This window comes from Rattus norvegicus, chromosome 17, assembly GCF_021556685.1.
Source record: "Rattus norvegicus strain SHRSP/BbbUtx chromosome 17, alternate assembly SHRSP_T2T, whole genome shotgun sequence".
NCBI classification, from domain to species: Eukaryota; Metazoa; Chordata; class Mammalia; order Rodentia; family Muridae; genus Rattus; species Rattus norvegicus.
The window spans coordinates 68,339,240-68,364,806 of record NC_141550.1 but is presented as its reverse complement, the minus strand read 5'-3'; the positions used below and the strand labels follow the sequence as shown (position 1 = coordinate 68,364,806).

The 25,567-nt window shown below is 44.9% G+C and overlaps 1 protein-coding gene and 1 pseudogene across 1 annotated transcript; both read right to left on the bottom strand.

The window, feature by feature from the left end:
* Positions 1-8,357: 8,357 nt before the first annotated feature.
* LOC134482866 (isopentenyl-diphosphate delta-isomerase 2-like) lies at positions 8,358-10,836 on the bottom strand. The gene is made up of 4 exons (XM_087591963.1): positions 10,695-10,836; positions 9,820-9,925; positions 9,177-9,306; positions 8,358-8,657 (listed from the first exon to the last, which is right to left on the bottom strand). Exons 1-4 carry the CDS (start codon positions 10,834-10,836, stop codon positions 8,358-8,360), a joined length of 678 nt encoding a protein of 225 aa, XP_087448089.1.
* A 5,614-nt stretch (positions 10,837-16,450) lies between these two features.
* Eef1g-ps11 (eukaryotic translation elongation factor 1 gamma, pseudogene 11) lies at positions 16,451-17,751 on the bottom strand (annotated as a pseudogene).
* Positions 17,752-25,567: the final 7,816 nt, after the last annotated feature.

Below are 25,567 nucleotides of genomic sequence, written 5' to 3'. Positions count from 1 at the left end.
GGGGTTAATTGGGACCACAGGGGAACATGGCTATATTAAAATAGTATCAAAGAAAACAGATCCAAGAACTCACTGAACACAACAGGCCAAGGAAAGGGTGTAACTCCCAATAAAAGGTGGACACCTAGTGTAGGTTGATGTCTATATGCAAGTGAGGGCTGGCACAAGTTAGGTCAAGGCCATGATTGTAGAGTAAAAAAAATAAGGCGGGGACAAAGCTTTTGTAAGGCGGGAGAGAAGGGGACGGAGGAGGAGAATCGAGATGGAGACCAAGAAGGATGACCTACACCCGAGGATCCCGGCCTGCAGCAGCTCTCTGCTCCCAGACCCCGTGAGAGAGAGACCCAACCGCCTGGTCAGGTGGGCACTCCTGAGGCTGCAGAGCGGAAGAGACCACCAACACTGCCCACCCCTGCCCACATCCCTGGCCCAAGAGGAAACTGTATAAGGCCTCTGGGCTCCCGTGGGGGAGGGCCCAGGAGCGGCAGGACCCCTGCCTGAGACACCGCTGGAACCTGAAGGAAACAGACCGGATAAACAGTTCTCTGCACCCAAATCCCATGGGAGGGAGAGCTAAACCTTCAGAGAGGCAGACAAGCCTGGGAAACCAGAAGAGACTGCTCTCTGCACATACATCTCAGACACCAGAGGAAAACACCAAAGGCCATCTGGAACCCTGATGCACTGAAGCTCCCGGAAAGGGCAGCGCAGATCTTCCTGGTTGCTGCCGCCACAGAGAGCCCGAGGGCAGCACCCCGCGAGTGAACTTGAGCCTTAGGACCACAGGTAAGACCAACTTTTCTGCTGCAAGTGACCTGCCTGGTGAACTCAAGACACAGGCCCACAGGAACAGCTGAAGACCTGTAGAGAGGAAAAACTACACGCCCGAAAGCAGAACACTCTGTCCCCATAACTGGCTGAAAGAAAACAGGAAAACAGGTCTACAGCACTCCTAACACACAGGCTTATAGGACAGTCTAGCCACAGTCAGAAATAGCAGAACAAAGTAACACTAGAGATAATCTGATGGCGAGAGGCAAGCGCAGGAACCCAAGCAACAGAAACCAAGACTACATGGCATCATCATCGGAGCCCAATTCTCCCACCATAATAAACATGTGTATCCAAACACACCAGAAAAGCAAGATCTAGTTTCAAAATCATATTTGATCATGATGCTGGAGGACTTCAAGAAAGACGTGGAGAACTCCCTTAGAGAACAAGTAGAAGCCTACAGAGAGGAATCACAAAAATGCCTGAAAGAATTCCAAGAAAACATAAATAAACAGATCTTTCTCTGATTCCTTCAATGGGGGTCCTGTTTTGTGATTCCTCTCTATAGGCTTCTACTTGTTTATTTATGTTTTCCTGCGTTTCTCTAAGGGACTTCTTCATGTCTTTCTTGAAGTCCTCCAGCATCATGATCAAATGTGATTTTAAATCTAGATCATGCTTTTCTGGTGTGTTTGGATATTCAGTGTTTGCTTTGGTGGGAGAATTGAGTCCCTATGATGCCATGTAGTCTTAGTTTCTGTTGCTTGGGTTCCTGTGCTTGCCACTTGGCATTAGGTTTTCTCTGGTGTTACCTTGTTCTGCTATTTCTGACAGTGGCTAGACCGTCCTATGAGCCTGTGTGTCAGGAGTGCTGTAGACCTGTTTTCCTGTTTTCTTTTAGCCAGTTATGGGGACAGAGTGTTCTGCTTTCGGGCGTGTAGTTTTTCCTCTCTACAGGTCTTCAGCTGTTCCTGTGGGCCTGTGTCTTGAGTTCACCAGGCAGGTCACTTGCAGCAGAAAAGTTGGTCTTACCTGTGGTCCCGCAGCTCAAGTTGCTTGTGGCAGGCTGCTTTTGAGCTCTCAGTGAGGGCAGCAACCAGGAGGGTCTGCGCCACCTTTTCCCGGAGCCCTGGTGCACTGGGGTCCCAGATGGCGTTAGGTGTTTTCCTCTGGAATCAGAAATGTGGGCAGAGTGTAGTCTCTTCTGGCTTCCCAGGCGTGTCTATCACTCTTAAGGTTTAGCTCTCCCTCCCACCGGATTTGGGTGCAGAGAACTGTTGACCGATTCCCTTCAGGTCTGGGAGGTGTCTGGACTGCATGGGGTCTGCCCTAAGAGTGTCCCTATCTTCTGATTCCCAGAGGCTGTATAAAGTTTCCTCTTGGGCCAGGGATGTGGGCAGGGGTGGGCAGTATAGTTGGTCTCTACCGCTCTGCAGTCAGGAGTGCCCACCTGTCCGGGAGGCAAGCTCTCTCTCCCAAGGGGTTTGGGAGCAGTTGGGCAAGTATATCTTATCAATTGGATCTAAGGTCATTGTGTTGTGTATTCTTTCATGTGCAGATTTAAGTGTAAGGGAATGTGGGGCAGCTGTTCTGGGCTGCCACGGAATTGGAACATGTGCTTCTGTCAAGATATCCAGCAGATATCTTGGGATACTGCAGTGCTAGATTGTGTTGGAAGGTGCCAGATCCTCGTGGGCCCCGTCAGTGTTTGCGTGATTATGTTTTTTATTTGATACTTGCCTGTTCACAAAAGAAGTCTGGGAGTATCTAGAATTGGAGAAATCAAAGCACCAGGTTTGGGAATAGAGTTCACTGATAGGGAACTTGTTTAATCTGAGTGAGGACCTGAGACCCAATGTGCAGTATTACAGAATAGATAAATAAATGTCCCAACAAGCCCCAGTGCAACCCACTCCCAATACAGGGTGATCATGCTAAGGAAGCCAGGAGACGAGTGCCTGGGTCAGAGAGATACACACGGCACTGACAGCACAGCTCTGAGATACCAACCTTTAGACACAGACAGACCTAGGCTCTCACCTTCTCTGAAGTTGAGTTTGTGCCGCCTCTGAAACCCATAGTGAATGGAGACAGGCGGCCTCACGTGCAACTTCCTTTATATGTGGTAACACAGTAGTATTCTGTTGGAAGACCTTTTCAGATTTGGCTCTGTGACAAAACAGTCTCTGTCCTTATCCCTTCCCACTGGAGACTGACAGACGGTGTGCCTACCTCAGTGTATCAGCATAGACGAATAAGAATGACAGGTATTGCAACTTTTTTCCTGGAATCCATGCATTAACTATTCCTCTGTAGTTTATCTGAGATCAGAGGCCCAAGTCACTGTAAAATTATGCAAGAGTCTTGATTGCACTTAACCCCAAAAGCACATAAAGTAAAATAAAAAGGCTGAGGTGGCAGTTTGAATTAGGTAGTTGTACATGTCTAGAACATGGAAGTCCATAGCGATGTCAGAATGCTTTTAATCTCCAATACAGTAGTCAGGTCAGAGCAGAGCAAAATAAACTAAATTTAAAATGAAAAAGCAGGAGCGGGGCTGGAGAGACGGCTCAGAGATTAAGAGCAGAGTCTGCTCTTCTGAAGGACCCAGGTTCTATTCCCAGCACCCACAAGGCAGCTCACAACTGTCCATAACTCCAGTTCCAGGGGATCTGACATCTTCACACCAATGCACACAAAATTAAATAAATGAAGTCCCCAAATCTGAAGCATCAGTGCCTGGAGTAGAGACTATGTATGGAGGCCACCTACCCAGCCACATCCCGTCACACTCTCGCAAGGTACATGCATGCTAACGTCCCTCTCCCTGGCAGGCCATGCACACTCACTCAGGCGTCTACTTCTGTCCATGTAGCCTTCTCAGACTGACACTTGAGAAGATGCAGTGGAGTCTTAAGGAAAGTCTTAACATCCCTCCCTGTAGGTCTGAACTAGGCTGATCTCCTGCCCCAGCCCATCTTCTTTCTCTCCTCCACCCGCTGGATTCAGTTTTTATGCCAACGACTGGGATGTAGCAGATGACTGAAGTTTCACCAAGTAGGTGTTTGAGCGCCATTCCATGGTGTAAGTGGTCTGTCTTCTTTCTCTGGAAAACACATGGCTCTACTGTTTCAGAGTGAAAGAAGGAAAATTGCAGTTAACACTGGGACGGGCCTGTCTACAGAAAGAGCCACACTGTGTTAAAGATTCTTCAAGGCTTGACTTCTTTTTGCATTGCAGAAAAAATATTCAGTCCCTTCTAAGTTTTATTCATATAAAGTCTTTGTAATCTCAGCTGAAATGCTAAAATTCAAACATATACACAATATGTTGAATAAATCAAATCTTTACTTTCATATATAAGTTACATATATGTATACATACATATATTAATTTTAAAAGTCACATTATTGTAATGAACACACAAATAAAAACCAATATTTTTCCATTCCCAACACCATTCATCTCAATGAACTCATGTAAAGTTAGTCTAGACGTACTGATTAGATTGCTACTTAGCCAAATTATTGATTAAATAAAATACTTAGGCTGTGGTCACTTACATGGAGCCTCTGCACTGGCCCAAAGGAGTAAAGCTACTTACCCTGAAGGTCACACCAAGACTATTCACATTTTGTATGTGTTTACTTATTTTGTGTAAGTTTCTCTATGTGTGTGTGTGTGTGTGTGTGTGTGTGTGTGTGTGTGTGTGCATTGGCCTGCACACACGCACACACACACCATGTGCATGCAGGAACAGGTAGATATCAGAAGATTCATCAGATCCCCTGGAGCTGGTGTTGCAAAAGGTTTTGAGCTATCATGTAGGTGCATGTTGAGAACTGAACTGAGATCCTCTGGAAGAGCAGTGAGCACTCTTAAGTGTCAAACCATCTCCCCCTGCCCCTAAAATGATCACATGTAAATATTAAAGTTGACAGTGGCTCCTAGCTCTGTTTGACTCTAGTAACAATAAATACATATTGAGTGTATGTATGTATGTATGTATGTATGTATGTATGTATGTATGTATGTAAAAACGGTGAGGGGTTGTAGACCTTAAATTTATCTAGGGACACCAGATTGCCTGACAATCATTTTGTTGGTTCTTCACATCGTTGCTCTTATTTTATACACACACACACACACACACACACACACACACACACACATACACATACACACACACACACACATATATACACCCAAACCATCACTATTTCCTGAAGCTGGAACATATTATTTGTAGAAAAAGTCAAAATATTTTGTATGTTGTGCTGTCTAGCATGATGTCAACTTGACAAAGCTATAATCATTGGAGAAGAAGAAACTTCAGTTGCCAAACGCCACCATAGGACCTGTAGGGCATTGTTTAAATTGGTGATTGTCAGGGAAAGTGCCCAGTTCATTATTCATTGGTCCACTGCTGGGCTGGTCATCCTAGGTTGTATAAGAAAGCAGGCTGAGCAGGCCATGAGGAGAAGCCAGTAACAGCATCCATCCATGGCTTGTGCATCAGCTTCTGCCTCCGAGTTCCTGTCCTGACTTCCTTCAGTAGTGAACAGTAGTCAGAAGCATAAGAAAAATAAACCCTCTCCTCCCTGAGTTGCTTTGGTTATGGTGTTTCACTGCAGCAATAAAAACCCCAAGTAGGATCTGTGTATTGTTCCACTTCAAGCAGAGCTTGAGCTTGGGTTTAAATGACGTGTCCTGTGTGGTGTGGATACTTCGGTCATCTTTCCTATTCTAAGCTCAGCCCTGAACCAGCAGGAGTATTTGGAAGCTAGTTTGCAATGCAGAGTCTTAGTTGGAAGGAGAATTAGAAGTGAGCCTTCTTGGTGAAAACAACAACAACAGAACCCTTAGAAGGATTTGGGGCAGGTTTTGTCAGTGTAGACTGAATGGGCAGGTGTGGCTGAGCTGAGAGAATCTGTCTGTCTACTGTCACACATGGCCCTGCTTGGGTCTCATTGTGGAGTTTAGTAGTTCATCAGGTGAGTGTGTGTGTGTGTGTGTGTGTGTGTGTGTGTGTGTGTGTGTGTGTGTTATATGTGTGTGCTGTATGCATGTGCACATTATGTGCAGGTTCACATGTTCAGTTGCATATGGGGATTGTATGAGTACAAGAGACACCACAGGAAGGTGGGTGTCGGCCTCACAAGCACCAGCCAACTCCTGGGAGCAGGATCTCTCACTGTCTCATCCATCAGGCTAGATTGAGGAAGCAGTAAGCCCTAGGGATTTTCCTGTCTTTGCCTTAGTACTGTGATTGATTACAATGAAATGATTACACCGATCATTAATATGGGGAGTGGAATGTTCCACAGCACTGTTGCGGAGGTCAGAGGACAATTGCACAGTTGGTTCTCTCCCTTCACCTTTACGTGTGTTCTGGGGATTGAACTTGGCTCGCCAGTCTTGACTCATACATGCTTTTAGCAGTAAGGGCCTCTCACCTGGTCCTGCACCTTACATCTGTACCTGAGTTCTGAGGATCAAACCCACGTCTTTAGACTTGCAAGGGAAACATTTTGAGGACTGCATCACATTCTCTCCTCACAGTAGGATCTATTACTGTCAAAGTGTGAAATGACTCTGCTCAGATGGGAAATTGAATACACTAACCACGGTCTTTAATGTGGCAAACCTATAGATGTCATGGGTTCTACACTCATCTTTGAATTATCGTTGGAATCAGTGCTCCCCGACAGTGTGCTGGGAAATTGTTGGGAGAAACATCACAGTGTGAAATCAGCCAAGAAGGGTCGGTGATGACAAGTGCAGATGACTCCTCGACTCTGCTGGGGATGTCATCAGGACAAAAGCACTGAGTCTAAATGTGGCAAGGGACAAGACTAGGAATGACAGAGAAGAGATCCTAATGACAGAAGCCCTCCTCTCCAAGTGACCAGTTCTACCTTGAAATCCTATGAATTCCTTATTCCAACAATCACCCCAGGACTATAGGCCATACAATAATCAGTGAAGGAACAGATAATTTGTTCTTAGTTTTTATTTATTACCGAGAAAAATGACTGAATGCTATAAGACAGCAAATGGCAAAGGATTTAACAAGCAGTTAACAAAAAAATTTTGTTTTTGTAGTAACAAGAAATTACTTTTCTCATTAGTCAAAAAACAACCCCCCGCAAAAAAAAAAATCAAAAACCAAGAAAAATCAAAATAGCTAGTTTTTTTCGTTTGATTGTTATTAGTTATTTCAGAAATGTTTCTCCCAAAGTCCATGCATTAAAGGGTTGACCCTGATGCAGGATTGATGATAGATAGTTTAGGTGACTAGAACATCGGGGCTTTCTTATTGCAACAGTGGGCAAATCTATTGAACTCATAGATAATGGGCTCTAAGTAGGTAGGACCTAGGTGGGTTATGCCTGTGAAGGATTTACTCTTCTCTGTGCGTCTCTCTCCCTCTTTGTGCTTCCTCGCCAACATGAACTTTGCCCTCTTCTACCTACCTCATAGCTCTAGCTTTTGCCTTACTGGTTTCTGTCTTACCTTAGGTCCAAAGCAGTTGAGCCATAGAACACACATTGAGACTTTGATACAGTAAACCCAAAGCAATCGTTCCTGCTGTACTAAGTTTGCTTCCCAGCTATTTTATCACAGTTCCAGTTCGCCGACTATCAAGTCAATGACTCCAGAGTCTGCATTCAGTGTTTCCATGATTTATAGATTACAGATACTTTGGAATAGACATTCAACATTTTTTATAATGTAGGCATAGCATTTTGCCAAAAATATTCATCCCTTACTCATTTTGAAGAAAATGAAAGTTTTGATTTCTCTTTATATTTGTCCAAAACTGTCCTGTATTTTCTTTTGTAACTCATACTAGATAGCGTACAAGTAGACCTGAAAGCAACTGGAATTCTGGGGTTTGGCTCACCAAATGAGGGCGAGCTTCTGTGAAGTTAATGAACCTGATTAGAAATGCAAATTTCTGCCTCTTTTAACTTTATTTTACCTATCTACCTACCTACCTACCTACCTATCTTTCAACCATCTACTTACCTTTTTATCTTTCTATTTATTTTAGTTTTTGGAGATAGGGTTTTTCTGTGTAGCCCAGGCTGTTCTGGAACTCTCTAAGTAGATCAGCCTAGCCTCAAACTTAGAGATCCATCTGCCTCTGCCTCCGGAGTGCTGTGACCTAAGGTGTGCCCAACCCCCTTCCAGCCACAAACTCCTCCTGCATATTGTTACAATCATGCAGCCCATCCCACCGGAGGGAATTCTGCAGTTGCAAGTGATGACTATAACAGGCAGAGACGACCGGGATTGCAGTGGTCCTTGTCTGAGCCTCTGCTCTACAGAGACTACAGGGTATCAGATGCACCGCACAGAACTTTTAGGGAGGAAAGTGATATTTCTGTAGACTGCAGTTGAAAACTTTTTAAGAGCACGAAGAATCAAGGGAACTACTAGTTAAAACTCACAGGGTGGATTTTAGCTGACAAAGTGACTGAAGGATTTCAGCACTCAACTTCTATAACTACCCTCATCCTTATGTATTCCAATCATGGCTTGGAGATGACCTCTCCTATAACTGTACTTCTCACGACTCACAGCCCATATATCTTGTCAGGCTCCACAAATGGGGACACATCCTCTAAATGGGGCCACCAAGATAACAGGAAGCCTTCTGCAATGGTCCTGAACCAAGGGGTGATCTTCTCTTCTCCACGGGTCCCCCTGTCCAGTAGCTCCTGCACGTCCTCCTGGCTCATATAGCTGTAGCTTCTCACTTCTCTGGGATCTTCCTCACCAACAGAAAGATAGCCATTCTCATGGTCTCCCCAGATATCATCAGAAGGACTCTTGTGGTAGATCCGGTTCATGAAAATGCTGTCCATTATGGAAGTCTGTGTCAAAGTTGGTACATTATTAATTCAGTAATAGATAAAACTTAGATTAAAACAAAACAGTTGATTCCTTTGCTCAGTCCTTTTCATAGAGTGCCTCTGAAGCACTTGCACTTTATTAGCGTGTAGGCAGATGACATTGAAGAGGGCACCATTTCTATAACAACAGCTTCACTTTTCATTCACAATGAAGACCACATGTGAACAGGACATGAGGCTGAACACAGCTCTGAGCATTAGGACATGCAGGTATGTGAAAGATTTCTTTTTGAGAATGGAAAGAAAAGCAGCTTCAATACAGTGCCTTGTTCCATAGCCTCTCCTGTGGACCAGGGTTGGGCACTTCACAGGAACATTGTTTCCTATGCAAGACAGAAGCCCTGTTAGGCCAGCAGACACTTCCTAGGTCAGCTTTTGATGGATGAAACTTGACAGCAATGTCATGTGACATTCTACGTATTAAACAGACCCCTGAGCACATGAAAAAGTTCATTGAGCCCATGCTGAGTGAGTGGGTACCTGGTCCTGGGGGATGCCCAGTTCAGCCTGCAGACGTCTCAGGGCCGCCCTCCTCACTCCCACGGCATCCTCCTCTTCCAGCTCCTCAGGCACATATAAAGGGTGACTAGAACAGGAATCTGTAAAATGTCTTGGGGCAACATATAGCATGCAGCTTTAGAGAGAACACTCTTTATTGAATAGGAGCAATTTCCTTCCTGGTCATAGTTAGTGTAGAGAGTGGGTTCACCTTGGACTTTTATCAGTATCAGCTCTTCTATATGCAAATAGTAGATTATAAAATCTCACAGCTTGATTCGAGTTGCAAAATGCTTAGAATTTAATTTCATTGTATCTAGTGGCAGTGGGACTGTCTTTCTGTCTCTTTTCTCTCTCTCTCTGTTTCTCTCTCTCTGTTTCTCTCTCTTCTCTCTCTCTCTCTGTTTCTCTCTCTCTCTTCTCTCTCTCTCTCTTTGTCTCTCTCTCAAACACACACACACACGCTCAAACACACACACACACGCACACACACACACACACACACACACACACACACACACACACACACACGGGGTTAGGAGGGAAGAGTGCTCAGATGGGTTCTCTCACATCCCTGTCAGGTTCCCAAACCCTAAGTTAGACTCCAGTGCTCCCTGGGGTTGACCTGGGTGGCTCACCAGGAAAAGTGTACTTGGCATCTGCTCTCTGCTGAACCAAGAGCTGGTTTTGTGTGTTGAAGAGGACCACACTGAAGCCTCGGTGTAGCAGGCCTGCAAAGTGAGCATGTGCGAGGGTCATGCTGGAGTCAGCATGGAGTCTGCATATCCATCTCTTTCTCAGTCTCATGCAACTCAGGATGATGGCACCAGGAGTGGCTGGTGATTCTTGCTGGGATAGAACCTATGCCAGTCGATTGGCATTTGGTGATTCAGTATTTATTTACACACAGAAAGTCTGCAAGTGAGTACTGCAGTTTTCCTCCACTTGTAAACAAAAGCTAGAGAGCCAAGAAGTAAAGTAAGCCTTGCAAGGCAGGCTGAGCCCCACTGTGTGAATCTAAAGCTATAATCTTGAAAGTATGTTCTAGCTGCTTTGGCCACACTGTGCAGGCATATGGATGGCCCAGTGGCACAGAGAGTCACTGCTTATGCCTGGAAGTTGGGACACATGAGGCACCTAGAGGGCTCACAGTGGGGTGTCTCCCACCAACCCCTTTTCCTGGAGACACATATAGACCTGACAGGCCTGCCTATGGAGAAGAGGCTGGCCTTGAACTCACAGAGATAACTTGTCTCTGCTTCTCTACTGGGAGTAAAGATGTACAGCGCCACCCCCAGCTTGTCTACAATTTCTGACTTTCCCAATCCCTTCGAGGCAGCAGTCACAGTCTGCATCACCCAGTGCACTGATGGAAGTGTTAGCCTTATCAAGTTAGCAGCAGCCGCAGCAGCACCCGCTGGACAGCTGCCTCCTGACCCTGCATGGCTCAGAGTGGCCCATGGCACCAGGCCTGCACATGGCACCCTCCTTTCCACTCACCCTTGTTAATGGTTTCCATCAGGTGGCAGTTCTTCTTGGTGTCGGCCCCAATGATCTGGTCCTGCTTGTCAATGACAATGAGGATCTCCTCCAGGCGTTTTATCTGGAGTTCATTCAGGTGGGTTTTGCTTGCCTGGAACATACCTGTGAACACCAACGGCCTCTTGTATAAACAGAAAGCATAAGGGGAGAGAGGTGTGTGAGCCCCTCCAATGTCAGCGCCGGAAGCATGCGCAGATATGGAAGTGTAACGAGAAGGATGAGGCTTTAATGATCAGACAGTGAGCTACACGGGCAACTGAGAGTGCTCATGGTCTGAATTTTATTTCTCCATGATGATTAAATCACTGTGTAGAGAGAGCAGTGTCCTCAAATGAAGCTAACTGTGGGCAATGGACACTCCTGGACGAATGCCACCAAAGAATGTCTCTACTGTTAGCCATCATTGTCATGCTCTTGTCTTCCTTTATTTGTGATTATGTTTTTTATTTGATACTTGCCCGTTCACAAAAGAAGTCCGAGAGTATGTAGAATTGGAGAAATCAAAAGCACCAGGGTTGGGAATAGAGTTCAGTGATAGGGAACTTTAATCTGAGCGAGGACCTGAGACCCATCCTGCAGTACTACAGAATAGATAAATAAATGTTCCCACAAGCCCCAATGCAGCCCACTCCCAATACAGGGTGATCATGCTAAGGAAGCCAGGAGACGAGTGCCTGGGTCAGAGAGATACACACCACACTGACAGCACAGCTCTGAGATACCAACCATTAGGCACAGACAGACCTAGGCTCTCACCTTCTCAAAGTTGGGTCTTGTGCAGCCTCTGAAACCCAGGATGAATGGAGACAGGCGGCCTTACCTGCAGCTTCTTTTATACTGGGTAACACAGTAGTATTCTGTTGGAAGACCTTTTCAGATTTGGCTCTGTGACAAGTAGGGTCCTTAATCCCTTCCCACTGGAGACTGAAGGAGGGTGTGCCTACCTCAGTATATTAGCATAGGTGAATAAAAATGACAGGCATTGCAACTTTTTTTCTGGAATCCATGCATTAAATATTCCTCTGTAGTTTATCTGAGATCTCAGGGGCCCAAGTCACTGTAAAATTATTTACGAGTCTTGATTGCACTTAACCCCAAAAGCACATAAAATAAATAATATAAAAAGGCTGAGGCGGCAGTTTGAATTAGGTAGTTGTACATGTTGGGAACACAGAAGTCCTTAGTGATGTCAGATGCTTTTCATCTCCAATACAGTAGTCATGTCAGAGCAGAGCTAAATAAACTAAATTTAAAATGAAAAAGCAGCGGGACTGGAGAGATGGCTCAGAGGTTAAGAGCACAGTCTGCTCTTCTGAAGGACCCAGGTTCTATTCCCAGCACCCACAAGGCGGCTCACAACTGTCTATAACTCCAGTTCCAGGGGATTTGACAACTTCACACCAATGCACACAAAATTAAATGAATGAAGGCCCCAAATCAGAAGCATCAGTGCCTGGAGTAGAGACTATGTATGGAGGCCACCTACCCAGCCGCATCCCGTCACACTCTCCAGGTACATGCATGCTAACGTCCCTCTCCCTGGCAGGCCATGCACACTCACTCAGGCGTCTACTTCTGTCCATGTAACCTTCTCAGACTAACACTTGAGAAGATGCAGTGGAGTCTTAAGGAAAGTCTTAACATCCCTCCCTGTAGGTCTGAACTAGGGTGATCTCCTGCCCCAGCCCATCTCCTCTCTCCCCTCCACCCGCTGAATTCAGCTTTTATTCCAACAACCGGGATGTAGCAGATGACTGAAGTTTCACCAAGTAGGTGTTTGAATGCCATTACATGGTGTAAGTGGTCTGTCTTCTTTCTCTGGAAAACACATGGCTCTCTACTGTTTCAGAGTAAAAGAAGGGAAATTGCAGTTAACACTGGGACGGGCCTGTCTACAGAAAGAGCCACACTGTGTTAAAGATTCTTCAAGGCTTGACTTCTTTTTGCATTGCAGAAAAAATATTCAGTCCTTTCTAAGTTTTATTCATATAATGTCTTTGTAATCTCAGCTGAAATGTAAAAAATTTAAACATATATACAATATGTTGAATAAATTTGGCTATTTAGCCAAGTTATTGGTTAAATAAAATACATAGGCTGTGGTCACTTACATGGAGCCTCTGCACTGGCCCAAAGGAGTAAAGCTACTTATCCTAAAGGTAACACCAAGACTGATCACATTTTATATGTGCTTATTTTATTTTGTGTACATGTGTGTGTGTTTATGTGTGTGTGTATATGTGTGTGTTTGTGTGTGTTTGTGTGTGTATGTGTGTGTGTGTGTGTGTGTCTATGTGTATTGGCCTGCATACACACAACATTTGCAATGCAGGAACAGGTAGAGGTCAGAAGAGGCATCAGATCCCCTGGAGCTGGTGCTGCAAATGGTTTTTAGCTCTCATGTAGGTGCATGTTGGGAACTGACCTGAGATCCTCTGGAAGAGCAGTGAGCACTCTTAAGTGTCGAGCCATCTGCTCCTGCCCCTAAAATGATCACATATACATATTAAAGTTGACAGTGGCTCCTAGCTCTGTGTGACTCTACTAACAATAAATAAATATTGAGTGTGTGTATGTATGTTTGTATGTATGTAAAATTGGTGAGGGTTGTAGACCTTAAATTTATTTAGGGACTCCAGATTGCCTGACAATGATCTTGTTGGTTCTTCACTTCCTCGCTTTTATTTTACACACACACACACACACACACACACACACACACCCTCCCTCCATCTCTATTTCCTGAAACTGGAAAATATTATTTGTAGAAAAGTCAAAATATTTTGTATGTTGTGCTGTCTAGCAGGATGTCAACTTGACAAAGCTATAGTCATTGGAGAAGAAGAAACTTCAGTTCAAAACGTCACCATAGGACCTGTAGGGCATTCTTTAAATCGGTGGTTCAGCATGTGTGTGTGTGTGTGTGTGTGTGTGTGTGTGTGTTATATGTGTGTGCTGTATGCGTGTGTACATGTATGTGCAGGTTCACATGTTCAGCTCCATATGGAGATTGTATGTGTACAAGAGAGACCATAGGAAGGTGGGTGCCGGCCTGACAAGCACCAGCCGACTCCTGGGAGCAGGATCTCTCACTGTCTCATCCATCAGGCTAGACTGAGGAAGTCGTAAGCCCCAGGGTTCCCCTGTCTTTGCCCCATACTGTGATTGATTACAGCAAAATGATTACATCGATCATTAATATGGGGAGTGCAATGTGCCGCAGCACTGTTGGGGAGGTCAGAGGACAATTGCACAGTTGGTTCTCTCCCTTCACCTTTACGTGTGTTCTGGGGATTGAAGTGGGCTCGCCAGTCTTGACTCACACGTACTTTTTGCAGCAAGGGCCACTCACCTGGTCCTGCACCTTACATCTGTACCCGAGTTCTGAGGATCAAACCCACATCTTTAGACTCGGAAGGGAAACATTTTGAGGACTGCATCACATTCTCTCCTCACAGTAGGATCTATTACTGTCAAAGTGTGAAATGCCTCTGCTCAGATGGGAAATTGAATACACTAGTCATGGTCTTTAATGTGGCAAACCTATAGACGTCATGGGTTCTACACTCACCTTTGAATTATCCTTGGAATCAGTGAGCCTTGACAGTGTGCTGGGAGAAGCATCACAGTGTGAAATCAACCAAGAAGGGTCGGTGATGACGAGTGCATATGTCTCCTCTTCCCTCCCCTTCAACCTGTTGCTGGATTCAACTTTTATTGCAAGCCCTGCGATGTGGCAGATGGCTCAAGTTTCAGCAAACGAGAATTTGCACATGACACCATTTTTTAATGTCTTCTTTTTCTGGAAAGTAGAAGGGTCTCTACTGTTTTAGAGCCCAAATTGAAGTTAAAGCAAAATTGCACCTAATAATATGAACTGCATGTATGTATGTGTGTGTGTGTGTTTGTGTGTATGTATGTATACATACATGAAGGCCTCACCTATGTCAAGAAAAGTTAAGAATGGACATCACTACTTCGTGTTGTCTCTGCTTTACTTGGTTCATGTGTATCTCCAAATCTCAGCTCCTGGAAGCACTCATTCTGCTTCACAGAATAAGGGGTCATTTGTTGCCCGATTCTAGAACTTTGGATAGAACTAAGGTCCTTAAAACAAACCAGCTACCATCCATCAACAAATTCTTCGAATTTGTTTGTGATTCTGTCTTTCAACTTCTTTATCTAATCTTTCATACACACACACATGTACACACACACACACACACACACACACACACACACACACACACGCAAACAATCCAAAAATCTCATCTCCCAATCTGATGACCCACGGAGACTCATTGCTTGCAAACTTAATTCCACTTTCCCTGCAAAACTTCCACAGACTCAAGTCCTACCCTAGTAACTCCTGTTCACCCTGGATCCTGGCAACAAAGAACTAACAGGCCCTGTGCAATCCCACACACCCCTCCTATAACCTTGTGCAATAGCCCATCGGATGCTGCAGGATGACAACTTTTCTACCTGACTCCTGCTGTCCTTTCTTGGGATAGTCAACCTTTGTCTTGCTAACTGCAGAATTACAACAAAGGCCACATTTCGTCATCATCTTGGATTATGAGTCCTTCCTTGGATTGTTAGTCATGATCTCCTTTAGAATTATTTTGTTTGGGCTAGGTAGTTAGGTTGGCTTAGTGATTGCCTAGCATGCATGACATACTAGTTCACTGCCCAGCACTGTGTAAAACCAAGTAGAGTGGTGAACCCCCGTATCTTAGCACGTGGAGTTAGAGACAGGATTAGAAATTCAAGGTTTTCTCCCTCTACATGGTGAGTGTGATGTCAGCCTGGGCTTCATGAGACCTTCTTCATAACGAACATACTAACTAACTCAACTAACTAGCTATTTAAGTAACTAGACAAATCAATGTCAAACCCTGATCCTTTATTCCTGATTTTTGTTTGGATGTTTGCAAAGCCCCTGATGGGTGAGGGGTTCTTGAATATGGAAAAGGATCGCACAGACTTGAGATATTTTCTATCCCTTTTGTTCCAAACCGTCATAACAATTATTAAACAGACAGAAATATAATACCCAGTAGGTTTTTAAAATCAATTATCAAATGCTACAAATGAGCACCTCCAACAGGAGGGTCAACCATTAAACACTGTCCAGCCTGGTTTTGCCCTTATTTCTCATGTGCTGAGATTTAGAGGGTATTCCAATCTGTCTAGTTATGCAGATCAGAGGATAGGACCCAGGGATCCAAGCACTCTAACATTGGAGCTCTATCCCCACCCCTCTTTTATGTGATTTTTTTTTTGGTGCCTGTTTGTTTCATTTTAAGACTTATTTATTTTTATTTTATGTTTATGGATGTTTTGCCTGCATATGCATGTACACTGCTCAGTACCCACAGAGGTGGAGCCCCTAGAACTGGAGTTCTACACAGTTGTTATCTAGTGTGTGGGTGCTAGAAATGGAGCCAGGTAATTTGAAAGAGCAGCCAGGTCTGTTTATTTAAATTCTATGTTTGATACGGTGCCTCAGCATTTTGTCACCTTGGCCTCGGATGCACTATGTAGTCTGGTAGGACCTTGGATTTTTCTTCCTGAGTGCTAGGACTGCTGGCATGTGTTGCTGTTCTATGTTCAAGTTAATCATTATTCTTTTTTCAATGTACATTTCCTTTAATGACCCCCATCTCCCTTGAAGGGTAGGTGCAGGCAGTTAGGCGACTAGCAAGACAAGTTCACTTGAAGATCTTGCCTTGGTTGACGGCTTTGCCCACGTGCTGAAGGCTCCCTCCCAGGAAGAGTACTCTCGAACGAGGGTCTGGGTCTCCTCGCTACCAGAATCCAGTTTCTGCCATGTCCACCTGCCAATCTGGACTCTGCGGAAAGGCAAGATCTTGGCCTCGGAAGACCCAAACCCCAGAAATGGAGCTGCTGTCGTTGGTTCCAAACAGGATAACACTAGCAAAGGCATTCTTTCTCAGTTTGTCCAATCGCTGGAACATTCCAGTGATGGGGTTACAACTCATGAAGGTCTGGGTGAGCTCTTCACAGAAGCGGTACTCGGCATACCACAGGGACCAGCCATCCTTATCAAAGTGCTCCCAAAAAATGGCAGCGCCACAGAGAGGACGTCCTCATTGGAGTACGTTCGTTTAAACTCATCCAACACAACGGTACTCTTGGGCAGGTGAGCGAAGGGTCTTTGGCCTTGGGCTCAGCAGCCAATGCCTGCTCACACTCGCCCATCTCTTCCTCAGGAGCTGGGGCAGCTGCCTCTTTTTCCTCTTTCCGCTCAGTCTGGGGCTTCTGCTTCTCTTCTCGTGAGCCCTTTTCTTTCCTTGGGGTATCTTTTTCCGGCTGTCTCTCTGCAAACTTCTTAGCATCAAACTGAGCCATCTTTTTACACAGCTTCACCTCCCCCAAGATGGCCCTGAACTGAGGCTGGTTAATGCAGGTAAGGAACCATTGGTTGATATTGGGGAAGGCCTGGCGAAAAGAAAGCTCTAAGACCTGTTTATAGAGCCACAACAGGGTACAGACAACTGTGATGCCAGTCAGTGTCACTCTCTCACCAACCAGAAAAGTCCGTGTCTTCAGATGAGTGTCCAGCAGCCCCAAGATTCGCTTCACCTCCTCTTCGGCATTTTCAGTGGCCTACTTGTTGTGGTGCATAATGCCTAAGGTGGGGATCACCCAGGTGCCAGCTGGAGGGACAATGTCACTCTCAGCAAAGCTCACCCTCTGCACCACCTGAGCTGCTGCCTCTGGCGTACTTCCCTGCAACTCCTCGTTGCTTAAGCAATAAGCGATGGCATTGCTCTCAAATACAGAGTCCGTCATTGCCCTCAACCTTGCCGGCAGGAAGTTTTCTGAGAAATTCGGGGGTGCGGTTGGTTTGGCTAAAGTGGAAGTGGGGTGGTGCGGAGAGCATGCGGACCTGAGCCCCGCTGAACTGAGCAGCGATGAGGGCCTTGAAGGCCCTCCAGTTTTCAGGGTTTGTGTGCAGGGTCCCAGCCATCATGGTGATTCCGCAGAGAAAAGGGCTCAAGTTAATTATTAAGTATTTTCTGTAATTTTACTCTTCCCATAGTCCCTCTGCATGATTTATTTATAAATAAACCTCCGTCCCGTTCTCACACCAAACATTTATCGTTCCACTAAACATCTAAGCTATTGTTTCGTGTCAACAGTTATATTTTTAGATCTAACCATTCCTATCTAAGCACGTGTGGTGCCAGAGTCAGCAAGCAAATAAGGGAAGCTCCTTGTTAGCTTTTGCTTTGTTTCATTGAACTCTCTTTTGAGACAAGACTGGCCTCAAACTCACTATGTAGCTGAGGCTAAGCTTGCTTTTCCTGACCACAACCTCCTTGTGTGACACCATGCACACTCTCCACTGACATGGACTGCACATGAACAATAAATACGATTTAGTTTTTATCTAGCCTAAATATTGCATGGAGGAATATTACATGTCCATGATTTGACCAGTTCTAGAAAAGGGAATGATTCTATCCTTGTTGGTTTGACTTGGTCAGATTAAAACTCTAAACTTGTGAGCAGGTCTTTATTCCTGTGGAACTCTGCTTGAACACATCTGTATGCTAAGATCTTTAAAATATCTTTTAAATTTTTTGTGTTTATTTTGTGTGTCTGGATGTAGATCTGCACACTATACATATTCAGAGCCCTTGGAAGCCTGAAGGAGGTGTTGGCTGCCCTAGGACTAGAGTTAGAGGTTATGATAAGGCTGTGTGAGCATTGATCGTTGATCCAAAAGAGTAGTTGATGATCTTAACTGATGAGCCATCTCTACAACCCCATCTTGATATTTTAAATGTTTTATTAGCATATATCAACTAGGCGTAATTATGGGGTTCATTTTTTATATTTTTTATATATATATGCACATAAGGTATTTTGATCATACTCACCCTTTATTACTGTTGGCCACTCCCAACCCTGCTGATCTCTTCCCTCTACCCATTCTACTTCCCTGACTTTTATGTTTTGTGACCCAAGAGGTTCCATTAGGGTTGTTTTCAGGGAGCATGGACACTTTTTCCATTGAAAAGAAATATCTCTTCCTCCCTCAGCAACCATTAATTGTTTATCAATCCTCAGGGATGGGTGGGGCTTCATGACAGCATTTTGAACACTCTTCACCGATTGGGGGAGGGGTTCTTACATTCTTTCTGCTCCCTCCTCTGTGATGCCTCCTATCTTTGAAGAGGGTCACATGGTTGTCTCATTCAGAGCTGAGTGTTCAACGTCACTTATTCCCATCACTGTGCTCAGTTGAATCTCTGCAGTTAATACTGTCCACTGAAAATGGAGCTTCCAATTAGAGCACATATTAATAATAATAATCTATGGACATAAACATAATTATTTAGAAGGCAATTGGATGTGTGCATCATATCTATTTAACAAAGTAAGAGTAAGAACTTCTCCACTGGACATATAGTTTTCGATAGGTTTGCAATGCCAAACACCAGTTCCTTCATATAAAGTGGGCATCAAAACCAGAGACCACTTGGTTGACTCATAGCAGAACAGACTTGGCACTATCGTGACGATGGCATATCTTGCCTGGCTGGACTGCAGTGTTATGTTCACTGTCTACAGACTAGTCCATGAGTTTGAGGCGTGTCTAGCCTCTGCAGTGACACCTCACAAAGTAAAATGAGGGAGGAGGGGGAAATCCAACCAAAATGAAGCATGTAGGAAAACTTCCTATGAAAGCCCGTTACTTTTTAAATTAATTTGAAAAAGGAAAAATAGTGACAGAAACATGTGTAAGAGACTCTTACATATAAATAACAATAATGTATTAGTAATGCCTATAATGTGTCTTCATAGGCATTACAATTGTTGACTAGTTTTTTTGACTCTGAGATCAGGAACCAAACTTGTCTCATAGGAAATAAAATTCACAAAGTAAAATAACCATTTGAGGCCTGCCAACAGCATTATGTATGTAATATGTATGTAATTTACTTTATTAAGAAAGCAGAATAGCACTGTTGAGATGATTCAATGGGTAAAGTGTGCAAGTATGAGAACCTGGGTTCAGCTCCCTAGAAGCCATGTAAAAGCCAGGAAGGACAGAGCACGTCCATAATCCCAGCACTCCAGCTAGCTGGGTGTTCACAGTAGCAAACAAGAGATTCCTTTCTTAAAGCAGTGTGTAAGATGATTCCCTGTACCCAATGTTCTCTCTGACCTTCACATGCGCAGTATGGAATACATGTGCTCCCCAATTCTCACATCACACTCAGAGACGTGCAAATGTGAGGACACACACACACACACACACACACTTAAAAAATAGAAATATAGAGCAGTTCAAAGCAGTGATTTAATAACAGTCAGCATTAGCCAGTGTGGTGGTGCACAGCTTTAATTCCAGAACTTGGGCAGCAGAGACAGCAGGCAAATCTCTGTGAGCTCAAGGCCAACCTGGTCTACACAGTGAACTCCAGGAGAGCCAGAGGTATAAAGAGAGACCCTGTCTTGAAAAACCAAACCAAACAGCAAGCAAATAGACAAACAACAGCAATAATGATAAAACCAGCTACTGTGTGCTGAGGGCTTGCCTCTGACACTTGTTGCAAGGCCTTCAGAGGCAGGGGCAATATACAAAAGAAAAAATAGAGACCCAAGATCAAACAAACAAAAAACTGAGACCAGAGATTCAAGCCCCATTTTGCCCTACTTACCTTCTGAGGTGTGGTCCTTTTGTGGCTATCATTAGGATAGCTTAGTCTAAATCATTGTTGAGACAGAGGCAGAACAATAGTGTCTTCCTTTCTTACACTAATTTCTCAACATTTTGACCATGAAATACAGTGTTGTCAGGAATAATGAAGGGTGACTTGCTTCATCCTCTCATCAGGAAGGGTTCAGAATGACTAAACACATTATCGTTTTCTCATGAAAAGAAGGCAGCAGTTGGCTGTTCCTTGAGAGGCACAGGACGGGCTGTGGCTCCATTCACCTACCTCACACCCAACCTTATCTCCTTGGTTCAACTCAGAAATGTCTTGAAACACTTATGAGGTGTGGGGTGTAACTCAATGCCTGTCTTTGCCATTTCTGCTGAGTTTATATGTTATCTGGGCTATCTTTGTGGCTGGCATTTTGACAGTATGAGAACCCCTCCTTCAAGGTTTCTCTTACCACTTCTAGGTAAGTGGGGTGGGGGATCTGAATAAGGAGAAGTGCTAGGATGATGAATTTTCTCTACAAACTGAACTCTTGGGGCTTGCATGTTGGTCCAGGACCTGGTAGCAGAAAGTAGCATCTCTTGGATCCCAGCTTTGTTTTTTCTCTACATATTTGATTTTGAAAGCAGTGGGTACAAGATCTTTGGGGAACTAGCTCACCGCAGTCTCCTGGTGTACTCCACTGGAGAGGTAACAGCATAATTATAGAGCATGGCATTTTGATATTTGTAGGGGCAATGGTAGACAGATGGACACAGAGAGAGAGAGAGAGAGAGAGAGAGAGAGAGAGAGAGAGAGAGAGAGAGAGAGAGAGAGAGAGAGAGAGAGAGAGAGAGAGAGAGAGAGAGACAGAGAGAACAGTTGAGGCTTCAGGGACCCTATCCACCTGTAACCATTGGATTAGTAGAGCCACATACAGAATTTCTGAAAGCATGAAGCAATAAGGGAGATCCAGATCACAGACCAGGGGATGACCTGTCTAAGGACAGTACATCTGACTGACTAGGGTGTAAAGTGAAAGATAGATGGATGCATGGATAAGTGGGTGGACAGACAGATGGATAATAGCAAATATAGAAATATGGACAAATGTATGTATGTATGAATAGATAGACTGATGGACAGAAGGATGGATGCCTACGTGCATGGATGTACAGACGGATGCATGGGTGGATATACAGACAGACAAGTGAGGTGAATGGTCTGCTGGCTAGTCTTATGCCAAAAGGACACAAGCTAGAGTTATCTGAAAAGAAGAAACCGCAATTGGGAAAACACCTCCAGAAAAGATCTAGCTGTATAACCAGCTGGGAAACAGATGCAGAGAGCCACAGCTAAACATTAGGTAGAACTTGGGGAATTCTTCAGAGGAGGGAGAGGAAGGATGGTAGCAGCCAGAGGGGTCAAGGACACTACAAGACACCTACAGAATCAACTAACCTGGGCCCAGAGGGGTCCCAGAGCCCAAAATGCCGACCAGAGGCTTGCATAAGACTGGCCAGGCCCTCTGCACACATGGAACAGGTGTGTAGCAGGACTTCATGTGGGACTCCTAATAGTGGCAGCAGGGGCTGTCTCTGACTCTGTTGCCTGCTTTTGGGATCCTTTCCTCCTACTGCGCTGCCTTGTCTAGCCTCGATAGGAGAGGATGCACCTCGTCGTACTGCCAGGACTGGTTGAGATCCACGCCCCCCCCCCCATATTCTGAAGAGAAAGGGAGGAGGAGTGGATGGTTGGGGAGGAGAGATGTGTGTGGGGGGATATGACTGGGGGGGGATGGAGGCGAAATTGCTTTACAAATTAATTAGTTCATGAGCAAACTGATCCACCTAGAAGGCATTTTCCTAGTGATTGGTAGGAAAAGGCCCAGGCTGTTGTGGGTGGTGCCATCCCATGGCTGGTGGTTCTGGGTTCTATGAGAAAGCAGACTGAGAAAGCCAGGGGAAGCAAGCCAGTAAGCAGCACCCCTCCATGGCCTCTGAATCAGCACCCATGTCCAAAATCCTTCCCTGCTTGAGTTCCCGACTTGACTTCTTTTTTTTTTTTTTGGAGCTGGGGACTGAACCCAGGGCCTTGCGCTTGCTAGGCAAGTGCTCTACCACTGAGCTAAATCCCCAACCCCCCGACTTGACTTCTTTCAATGATGAACAGGGGTAAACATACCCTTTCCTCCCCAACTTGCTTTTTGGTCATGGTGTTTTGTCAAAGCAACAGAAATCCTAGACAAATGGATTCATGGATACATGGAAGGATAAATGGATACATGAATAGACCAATGAAAAGACAAGTGGATGCGTGAATGTTTGTACGTCTGGGCTGAGAGATAATCAGATGTGTGTGTGTGTGTGTGTGTGTGTGTGTGTGTGTGTGTGTGTGTGTGTGTGTGTGTGCGTGCGTGTGAATGAATGAATGGATGGAGAGTGGTGTGGTGGACCCCTCAGGAATTTGAGACCAAACTGGACAACATAGCAATATCCTGTTGTCAACACTAAAAAAACCCCATAGTTCTAGCTTCTTGCTTAGGAATCATTCCTATTCCTTCCTCTACTTAGGTTTGCAGCCATGTGTTTGGAGCACTGCATCTGTGGGGTGGCAAACATAGGGAAGTCCAGGTAAAAACCTGCGAGAACTCTCTACACAACACATAGGACAGCCAGACCAGAAACCAGGGTGGGAACATGCCAGGGATCCTCTGTTCTTTCAAGAGGCAGTGAGAACCCCTCCAGGGTTAGAATGGATCATTCTGCAATTTCACTCTGAAGTTTTTAAAAGACAGATATCATATAATGAATCTTCCATGTGCATCCATTGGTTATCTAACCCAGTGGATTGGCCTGAAGTATACACACAAGAAACAATGTGCAGGTGGAGCAGATTGTGCCCATGAATTTGGGGGACATACATGTAATATGTATATATATATGTATATATGTATATTAATAGCAATTAGTGAAAAAGAGGCTATGAATCTGAAAGGGACCAACAAAGAGCGGGGATTTGAGTGGAGGAAGTGGGATGGAAAGATGATACAGTGGTAGGATAATCTCAAGGAATGAAAAAATATTGAAGAATAAAATGCATGCTGGTCTTGGATCCAGCTGTCTGCTTCTGCACCTTGAACTACTGTTGGTGTTTCTAGGTATAGACGCATGTGCACAAAACACGCACACGGAAAAATGCTCACGGCTGTCCTATAAAGTCATAGAGAGGTGTGTGTGCTACAATTTTTGTAAGCTTATTTCTAAATGAAAGTGGAAAAGTCAAAACTACATCTCCCGTGGAACCAAGATGAAAATCAATCAAAGCATGGTGAATAGCACAGGACCCCACAGAGGGGAACAAAATAACATTCTCTACTCTCTCTCTCTCTCTCTCTCTCTCTCTCACACACACACACACACACACACACACACACAGAGAGAGAGAGAGAGAGAGAGAGAGAGAGAGAGAGAGAATGCAGAATATCTAATAGCTGTCTTAGCATCAGGGTTTTCTTCTATAAGAGTGTCTTCTGAGCCTACTCTCTGAAAACACTAATGGAAAAGTACAGTTGTGAATTAGTGTAGGTTGAGGGCTTTATGAAGACAGGGAAGATGCAGGTAAAGCAGATCCCAAAACCTGCATGGATGACAATGTGACCATCCAAGTTGCTGTGCTTTATAGATGAGAAGCTTGCTGTTGAGTTCCACAGGGCAGGTGCTGCTATTTCAAGACTAAGCCAGCTTCAGGACTACAGCCACAGCCCTGGGTAGGCATGGAGTGGATTTTTAGTATGGATTGTGTAATATGAGACACGGCCACTGCATGCACAGATATGTCAGTTGACTATGCCATTGTTGAGGAAAGCTTCTGCTTAACCTGAAAAGACCCGTGCTTGGCAGCAAGGCTGAGATTTGAATGGGTGTGCCGTACAACATAACGTCCATTCACTCAGTATGCAGTGTTTGTGGGAACGCGGCGCTAGGGTAAAGTAGTCTTGCCTTCCTCTGTGTGGCTCAGATAAAATGGACGCAGGATTCTGTCTTCCATAAGACTTGTGCTTTTCCATGCTGAGGCTGGGGGAGTTACTGAGTCAACGTCTACATCAGGATACCTTGTCGTTGTCATGCAGGGGCAGGAGCATTCTCTGTGACAGGCAGTAAAGCCCATGGCCCCCTGTCCCAGCCTGACAGGCTGCCCCTCTCCTGGGCCAGGCCAGGCCACAGCACTTGAACCAAGGCTTCCCAGGAACGGGGGCTGGAGATGCTGAGGTATGACCCATTGCTTTGTGCTCGCGGCTTTCCTGGATTTAGAGGTCGTGTGGACCCATGTACAAAACTGAGCGGTTCGGTTCCACCTGGAACTGGCAAATGGTGTACAGGCCTGTGCTTACGACTTTGGTTATATTTTGCATAGAGCATGGATGCTTAATCCTAGTGACGTTAAAAAGGCATTGTTTCCAGTCAGAAGACCTTCGTGGGTGACCACTGTGAACGTGGACTTCATGTTCAGCTGACCGCTAGGGTTTCGCGTGCTGCAACCCACAGTTTCTACCCTGACAAGTTGCCGAGACTTTTCCAAGTATGATTTGGGGTTGAGAGAGAGAGAGAGAGGAGGAGAGAGAGAGAGAGAGAGAGAGAGAGAGAGAGAGAGAGAGAGAGAGAGAGAGAGAGAGAGAGAGAGAGAGTTCACTTATCTGTTATTCATCTTTGCGTGTCATTGTTCAAGAATCCAGAGTCAACCCCTGGATTGTCTGCTCTTTGGTCTCTCATCTTGAATTTTGGGACTTTCCCGATTCTGAGCTCACCGGTTCCTACACTCCTTTCTGAGCCTCTCAAGAGTAGGGATTACCACTGTGTGTTGCTGGCCCTGACATTGTATGTGGGTGATGTGGGTACTGGGGACAAGAATGTAGGTCCTCACTGATTTTTGACAAAAAGATTAGCAATAGAGGGATCACCACAACACAACCCCCTGGTTCTTTTTTTTTCCCCAGAAAGTAACAGATGCAAGCTGTGCAAGCTGTGTTTTTTTTTTTTCTTTTTTGGAGCTTAGTTTCCTAATGGAACTGTAGTTGCAAAGATGTCTTAGAAGATAAACTTATTCTGTGTCTTATTTTGCTATATATGCGGATGGAGCCATAGG

What these genes read in the sequence shown, in the direction of transcription:
- LOC134482866 (XM_087591963.1), bottom strand. Translation starts at nt 10,836, where the DNA reads ATGTTCCAGGCAAGCAAAACCCACCTGAATGAACTCCAGATAAAACGC. An exon ending in GATGGAAACCATTAACAAGG is followed by an intron (nt 9,926 to 10,694) that starts GTGAGTGGAAAG and finishes CTCACTTTGCAG; the next exon opens with GCCTGCTACACCGAGGCTTC. An exon ending in TTTCCTGGTGAGCCACCCAG is followed by an intron (nt 9,307 to 9,819) that starts GTCAACCCCAGG and finishes TGTTGCCCCAAG; the next exon opens with ACATTTTACAGATTCCTGTT.